Source organism: Suricata suricatta, chromosome 17 (assembly GCF_006229205.1).
Source record: "Suricata suricatta isolate VVHF042 chromosome 17, meerkat_22Aug2017_6uvM2_HiC, whole genome shotgun sequence".
In the NCBI taxonomy this organism is placed as follows: domain Eukaryota; kingdom Metazoa; phylum Chordata; class Mammalia; order Carnivora; family Herpestidae; genus Suricata; species Suricata suricatta.
Window position 1 is genome coordinate 52,361,583 of NC_043716.1, and position 7,666 is coordinate 52,369,248.

A 7,666-nucleotide genomic window follows, 5' to 3' on the forward strand; every position below is an offset into this window, starting at 1 on the left:
CCTGTTTACGTGGACCACAGGCCTAATGTTGTGAATACACCTGCATCACTGCCTTCTGGAAGGAGTTTGTATAAACTGGCCTATTGTCTGGATGAATAGAGTGGTTCGCTGGAAAGAAACACATACCAGCTCAACTGTTAATGTGTGAAACTTTAGAGAAACTTACATTTCAATTCGATCTGAGTACAACCCATCTCTCTGGAGGGGCAAACATTTGTGCACCGAACATTTACTGGTTCCTTCTCTTTGAAATCTCAGACCCCTTCTCCCTACTTAATTCAGGATGACATTGGTACTTCTTTTTGCCAGACTGCCGTGTCTGTGTGGACTCTCTGCACGTATGCTATTAAATTTGATTTTCTCTTGTTAATCTGTCTCATGTCAATTTGATTCTTAGTCCAGCCAGAAGGACCTTGAAGGGGACAGCGATTCTTGCTCCTCTTCCCTCCCAGGGCTGGCCCACCAAGCCCTCTCCTACTCCTGCTGGCAAAGGGCTGGGCTGCTCCACCTCCAAGCTCCCCACCCCTGCAAGGTCATCTGAGGGTGCAGGTGGCAGGGGGAAGACTTCATGTCCTTTGCCTACAGAAGACTGGAGTGGTGGGACCAGGTGGATCAGGAGTCTCAGACCCAGGGACCAGGTAGGTGTTGCGACAGATTGATTTTATGCGTGAAGATGACAAGAAATGGCATTTGGTACATCTGAGCTGCTAACCGGGTGGACAGCTCTACAAAGGTACCAATACCATTGAAGTGAAGAACTGGGCTGGGAGATGGGGGGTGGGCAGGAAGTAGGTGCACACAGATGGAGGCGGTGTTACAGAGTGGGGGCAGGGCAGGGACCCTCCCCCAAGGAAAGGTCTTCAGGGTCAGACTCCAGAGGGTGCTGAGTTGAGGTGCCAGAGCAAGGAGAGGGAACACCTCATCACATCAGCTATACGCTCCCAACAGTCTCCACTGCTTTGCAAGTAATGAAATTAGGAAGTAACTGAAGAAAAAAAATTAAGAGAAGTAGACAAGAGAAACCAAAAAAAGAATAATTTAGAAGAGAAGGAAGATTGCATTTGAGCTCAGTTCAAGTTCTTGGAGGGCAGCTGGCATTTGCTGAGCACCAGGGAGACAAGCCAAGCAGGCAGGACATGTGGCTGCTCCCGGTTCTGTTCCTTCTCATGGTCCAAGGTGAGTGATGCGGGGGCTTGAGGACCAAGTAGCTAGAGGAACTGGGTGAGATTCAGACAGGGCCTGTCCTGGAGATGATGGCAGGGTCTTTCATTCATCAAAATATGTTTTCGTTGAAAAGATTTTAAAAATATTTTTTTGAAATCTAACTTCTTCATTTTTAATGTTTATTTATTTTTGAGAGAGAGAGAGCAAGACAGAGCATGAGTGGTGGAGGAACAGAGAGAGAGGGAGACACAGAATCCAAAGCAGGCTCCAGGCTCTGAGATGTCAGCACAGAGCCTGACGTGGGCTCGAACCCATGAATTGTGAGATCATGCCTTAGCTGAAGTCAGACACTTAACTGACTGAGCCACCCAGGTACCCCTAAAAATTTTTGTTTTAAGTTTTGTTACCTGAGAGGTACTAAGTGAGGTGTTGAGGAATGAAAAGAAAAATAATGTAAATGGTGTCTGTTTCCTAGGGCTCTGTTTGTCAACCCTAGCAAATAGATTGATAGACGGATGGATGGATGGATGGATGCATGGATGCATGCATGCATGGATGCATGCACGGATAGATGACAGACACATACAGGCACACATATATACAAACATACATAAATAATTACTGGAGAATGATCAGACTCCAACTGAGACTCACTCAGTAAAGGTGGGATTCAGCCATCGGGATCATTTGAAAGCCTAAACAACTGGTCTTAACTTGTAGCTCGAGCTTGGAACCTCTCTTCTGAAGAACTCAGACTACAGAGAGGAAGACAGGCAGCAAAATCACCGTGTGACAGGCTCTCTGGAGAGTTCTTCAACCCCACACATCAGCCTGCTGGAGTCTCTGCTCTGGAGGATCCAAAGATCAGACTGTCATGCAGTGTCATTAGCACAACAAACAAGACACTGAGTGTTTCACCTGGGGGGAGAGACCAGAGATGAGAAGGTGACTATTTGTGGGCTGGGTGTCAAATCCTTGGAGGCAGCTGGTGCTCAATGCTCAGAGAAGACAGTAGCTAGTACAGGACCACTTGGCTGTCCCACCTCTATTCCTTTTCATCCTCCAGAACCACAGGGCTTGAGGTAGGATGCAGATAGTATCTCTTCTAGGCAAAATGTTATCACGAGAAATAAAATGACCCCATTTACTCATCCACTGATGTTATAGATACATGGAAGTAAGTACAAGGTGTGCAGGGAAAAAACAAACAAGCAACCACCTGTGTAAGTGAGAGAGAGAGAGAGAGAGAGAGAGAGAGTGTGTGTGTGTGTGTGTGTGTGTGTGTGTATGTGAGTTTACTTCATGTCACGCGTCAATTTGGAGGCTGAAGGTTTGTAAATGTGTGTGGGTTAGGGTGTCAGGGGCTGGGATGGGGAGGGGGCCATGCTGTTGCACCAGCTCTGGGATTCAGAAATACCCCTGTGGCTGCAGTGTGCGCTCTGTGCTGCCTGAGGGCGGGAGGGGTTGGTCAGTAGGAGGGCGAGTGAGTGAAGGGCCCTGTATTGAACAGTTAGGAGCCTCAAGGGGGATTTACAAGAGGGTTGACAGAAAAGAAATTCTGTGGGGGATGGATGGACAGAGGGATGTGGAGATTAGACAGAGGGTAGAGGCTCCTAAACAGTCTTCAGGGCAGGACCAGAAGCCCCAGCAACACCCCGGTCAGCTCTGGGTCAAGGAAGGACAAGATGCATGTTGGCTTTCTGTTTTCTAGGCCACTTCTCCACGCAGGGGGAGAGAACAGTGAAAGGCATAGAGGGGGGCACACTGACCACATCCTGTGAGTATGGCCCAGGATGGGAATCCTATAGGAAGTGGTGGTGTCGAGGGAAGAATTGGAATTCCTGCAGAATCCTTGTTAAAACGACCGGGTCAGAGAAACTGGTGAAGAAGGGCAGAGCGTCCATCCAGGATAACCGCAGCCAACGCAAATTCAACGTGACCTTGGAGGATCTCCGTCGGGATGACGCAGACATCTACTGGTGTGGGATTGAGCGAACCGGCAATGACCTAGGGTACAAAGTTTCCGTGGTTGTCGACCCAGGTAGGGACTACCCCTCCTGTGCTCTGGGGCCCTGGGATCCATCCCCAGAAGAGTCAGGACTGTTTCTCTGCCTTTCCGGGTAGATGAAAAGGAGTCTCAAAGCTCTCCTGAGGCTATACGTGTGTGTGTGCTTGTGTGAGCGTGTGTGTGCATGTGCAAGCGTGGAGGGGGGTGCACCAAGAGTCTGGGGAGAGGCTGGAAGAAAGACCGAGCCCCCACACCTCCATATGTCTCCATCTGGTCTCCCCAGAGGGAGCAGAGAAGGACAGACTTGGCCAGGACAGGCTTGTCCAGGGAAGGCAGCTCCTCTTTTCCTGGTCACATCCCATCCTGCAAGGGGCATTGTCAAACGTCAGAGAGAAGTAGGGTGCCAGAAAGCCATGATCATGAGGGTCTTACTTAAGGACAAAAGACCCTCCCCCTGTGGCCTCTTTTTCCCCTTCCCCCTTTGGCAACATCAGCACAAAGGAGTAGGTGTGGGACTCTGCACCCAGTTCTGGGAGAAGGAAAGGCATGCTCCACTGTGTTGTGGCCACCTTCTTCTCTTGTGCTTCTATCCTTGGAGGGGACCCTGGGCTCCCCTGAGATGCCTCAGAAGCACTAGGGCCTCCCTGGAGACAGGTCTGGAAATAGAGTCAGTCTGTAGCCCCTGTCCCACCGCTCCACCTCTGGCCCCTGGATCTTGTCTCCAGCACACAGACACAGAGACATACAGACACTAGGTAAGTAATGGATCTGCTATTCAACACTCCATTTCTAGAGCAGAGAAAAGTCTCTTCAAACTTATCATATGCATATATATAGTGTGCAAATGTGTGGAGTGTAGAATGTTCCAGAAATTAACTGAAAAAGGCAACAAATGTGGGGAGATGTGTGCATGAGTGGAGGAGGAGTTGGCACCAGAGAATTGGAGTCTGAACCCTTCAAGCCAGATGACATTCCCTGGGCAGGCCTGGAAAAGTAAGAAAGCAAGACCCAGGGAGGCAGAAAGGACCCCAAGAGGAAGCAGAGGCTGTGGGTATTCGGTGGCCCCAAGAAACAGAGGGACCCTGGGTCTGCCAGCTCGTGAGTCACATCACTTCAGGGCAGGTGGCACAGCCTGCTTCAGGCAAGGCTGAGACTCAGAAAAGAGCCTGCCTGGCCAATTTAAGGCTCCAGGGATTAGGAACATGATTCTGGCATGCTCAGCTGTGCCCCAAAGAACACTGAGATTAAATTGAATGTGAATTCCTACATAATCAGCAACCCCAAATCCCTCACAAGGAAGTAAACTTGGGATAGAAAGCAAAAGGAGCAAAAGAAGATCAACATAGCTGAACTGTGGCATTAAGACAGAAAAGTCTGCTTCCCTGGGGGTGGCATCTGGAGAAGACCATGGGAGTCACCTATAACACTCATAACCTTGCTCTGCTCTGTGTGTTTAGCCCCTGATCCAACAGACTCATCCAAGCCTGTAATAACAGCAACCCTACCCAGTTGGATTTCCACTCTTCCATTTACCCAGACCATCAACAGCAGCCAGCCCGTGAATTTGACTAACCCGCTAACCAGGTGAGTAGAGCTGCAACCCACAGACCTTTCCCACTGCTGCCCCGGGACAGCTCCCCTCAGGGCACTCTGACAGGGACCCCCATTGGCCCCTCAGATGTTTCCTGTGCAGGGGAGAAACAGTGAAGTCTGCACTGGGCCCCCTCTTTATACCTCTGAGTCCTTAAAGAGCTGCCCCTCCCCACGAGAAACCTAAGCAAAATTGTTCAGCTGGGCTGCAGGAGAGAAGCCTCTGGATTCCTTGGGACCTGCCTCCTGACCCCCAAGAAGCCAAAACAGGTGCAGGTGCTTTCAGCCTCAAGCTGCTGCAAGGGAAGAGCTCTGGATTAGCTCCCTGTGGCTGCTGGAGCACATCACCACCCCCCGGGGGGCTGAAGACGAAATGATGCTATGATCTTGAGGTTCTGGAGGTCAAGGTGTGGAGTGAGTCTCACTGGGCCAAACTCAAGGTGCTGGCAGGGTGGGTTCCTCCTGAAGTTTCTAAAGAAGAAATGCTTCTTGTCTTTTCCAGCTTCTGGGGGCCACTGCGCCCCTGGCTCGTGGTCCTTTCCATCTGCCAGCAGGGGCGGCCGAGTCCTTCTCACCACATTTCTTTTTTTTTTTTAAAATAGTTTATTGTCAAATTGGTTTCCATACAACACCCAGTGCTCTTCCCCACAAGTGCCCTCCTCCATCACCACCACCTCTCTTCCTCCCTCCCCCTTCCCCTTCAACCCTCAATTCATTTTCAGCATTCAATAGTCTCTCGAGTTTTGCATCCCTCTCTCTCCCCAACTCTCTCTGCCCACATTTCTTGACACTGGTTCTCCAATGTGCTTTCATTTATAAAGACATTGTGATTCTATGGGATCCACCCAGGTATACCAGGATCACCTCCCCATCTCAAAGTCAACCTCTTGCAATCCTAAATCCATCTGCATCATTTATTTCATGATGCCATGTAACATAACACATTCACAGGTCGAGGGATTAGGACATCTTTGCGGGGGGGGGGGCGTTATTCTGCCCACAGACAGTCGAGCAGGTGCCTGTTCCACGGATCCATCCCTGCCCTCCTCAAGAGCTAGGGAAATGCCCAGAAGGAGTAGAAAGCTGGCATTTCTGCTTTCTCACATTCCTAACATGGTCGACAGCCTGGGCCATCAATCTGAAACCCGCCACCTCAACAGGCATCCAAGGAACAATTAATTAACTCTTTCTTCAAAGGCCAAACACCCTGTCCCTTCACCCCATCCCAGGCCAGGGTGATGGTGCATTTCCTTCCAGAAGCTCCCTTCACCACCTGGCTTCAAGTTCCTTTCCTTCTTCCTTCCATTCTCAAGGACCCTATTCCTTAGAGCCTGGCCCTGCAGAACAGCGTGTTCGGTCATGTATACAAATGAGGCCAGGCACTTGGCTCATGCTTCACAACTGGCTTTTGTCCTGCTTGTGACTATTTGGAGACCAGTTGTTCTATTGAATGGGAGGGAAGATATGGGACTTTTAGGGGACTTAGGGACACAAGAGGAAGCCTGCAGGTGGAGAGAGGGGGCAGCAGCCCTGCAGCAAGTAGAACTTGGGAACAGAACACAGGATAATTTAGGAAGTGCAAGGGAAACTTGTCCTCTCTCTCAAGAAAACCCCCTGTGAAATGAACATGATACATCGTGCTCAAAGCAGGCAGAAGAAGAGAACAAGGTTGGCCTGCAGGAGGGTCCTGGCATGGCTTGTGGGGGAGGGGAGGGGGCAGAGGTTGAGGGGGTTAGATTCTGGATACTTACAGGGACTCCCAGGGGGACATACATGAGCAAGGGCCCAATGGTGCATAGACCATATGTCCATGTACAGGATGTATGTGATGCCGCATCTCCTATGCTCTACCACATGGAGGTCAGGAGAAGCCAGAAGTTTAACAGCCAGGTTATATGGGTGGGAAATAGGTAAAAGTGGACAGATAGGGCTTGGGGAAGCCCCTCAAGCGGGAGCTCACTCCTGTCACCATGTTCCCTGCACAGGGCCCAGCTGCACAGTCTTCCTTTGTGCCCTCAACCTTTGTGAAGGTTCCCCTGCTTGGCACCTGCTGTGACTTGGCTGAGCAGGAGTCAGGGGACCTTAGAGGGTATAAGTCAGCCTGTGCAGGAGAACCACAGCCTCCATCCCATGGACACCCCTACACCCTCTGACCTCTGATCAGGGGAAGGGTAGTGACTGCAGTTCTAAGAGAAAGATGAGGGTCCCTGTTAGATGAAGAACCCCCTTGTCCTGACCTCAGGAATAAACTCTGTTTCCCTCACTGCCCTGCACAGGTCGGAAACCCTGGCCTTCAACGTAGCAGCAGAGAATCCTCCTGTGTGGATCCTCCTGGTACCTCCACTCCTCGTGACTCTGGAGTGGCTCTGCCGAGGATAATTGACTATTACATCATTCAGCACTCTGGCCAATGATGGGTTTTCCAATTCCAGACCAACCAGTAAGCATAAAACCTCAATTAAACCAAAAAGCTTGAAAGTGTGTCCACATGGACACAGACCTCTGATGGACCAGCTGCACAGAGGTCCACCAATCCCAGCTCCTGCTGTATCAGTACCTCCCAGAGAAAGAATTGCAAAAGATCGAAGGTAGGGTTGGACCGTTGCCCAACCCACATCCCACCTGCTTGCACTGTATATTTCCTATTAAAATCTCTGGCTTGCTGTGCCCTCTTAAGAATTATTTTGTTGGGGGGGCACCTGGGTGGCTCAGTCGGTTAAGCCTCCGACTTCGGCTCAGGTCAGATCTCACGTTCGTGGGTTCGAGCCCCGCGTCAGGCTCTGTGCTGACAGCTAGCTCAGAGCCTGGAGCCTGCTTCTGGTTCTGTGTCTCCTTCTCTCTCTGCCCCTCCCCCCCTCATGCTCTGTCTCTGTCTGTATCAAAAATAAATAAAACATTTAAAAA

At 50.5% G+C, this 7,666-nt stretch overlaps 1 protein-coding gene across 1 annotated transcript; it reads left to right on the forward strand.

The window, feature by feature from the left end:
* Positions 1–1,095: 1,095 nt before the first annotated feature.
* LOC115281466 (CMRF35-like molecule 7) lies at positions 1,096–7,141 on the forward strand. The gene is made up of 4 exons (XM_029926798.1): positions 1,096–1,176; positions 2,876–3,205; positions 4,630–4,756; positions 7,039–7,141. Exons 1-4 carry the CDS (start codon positions 1,137–1,139, stop codon positions 7,139–7,141), a joined length of 600 nt encoding a protein of 199 aa, XP_029782658.1. The 5' UTR covers positions 1,096–1,136.
* The last annotated feature ends 525 nt before the right edge of the window (positions 7,142–7,666 follow it).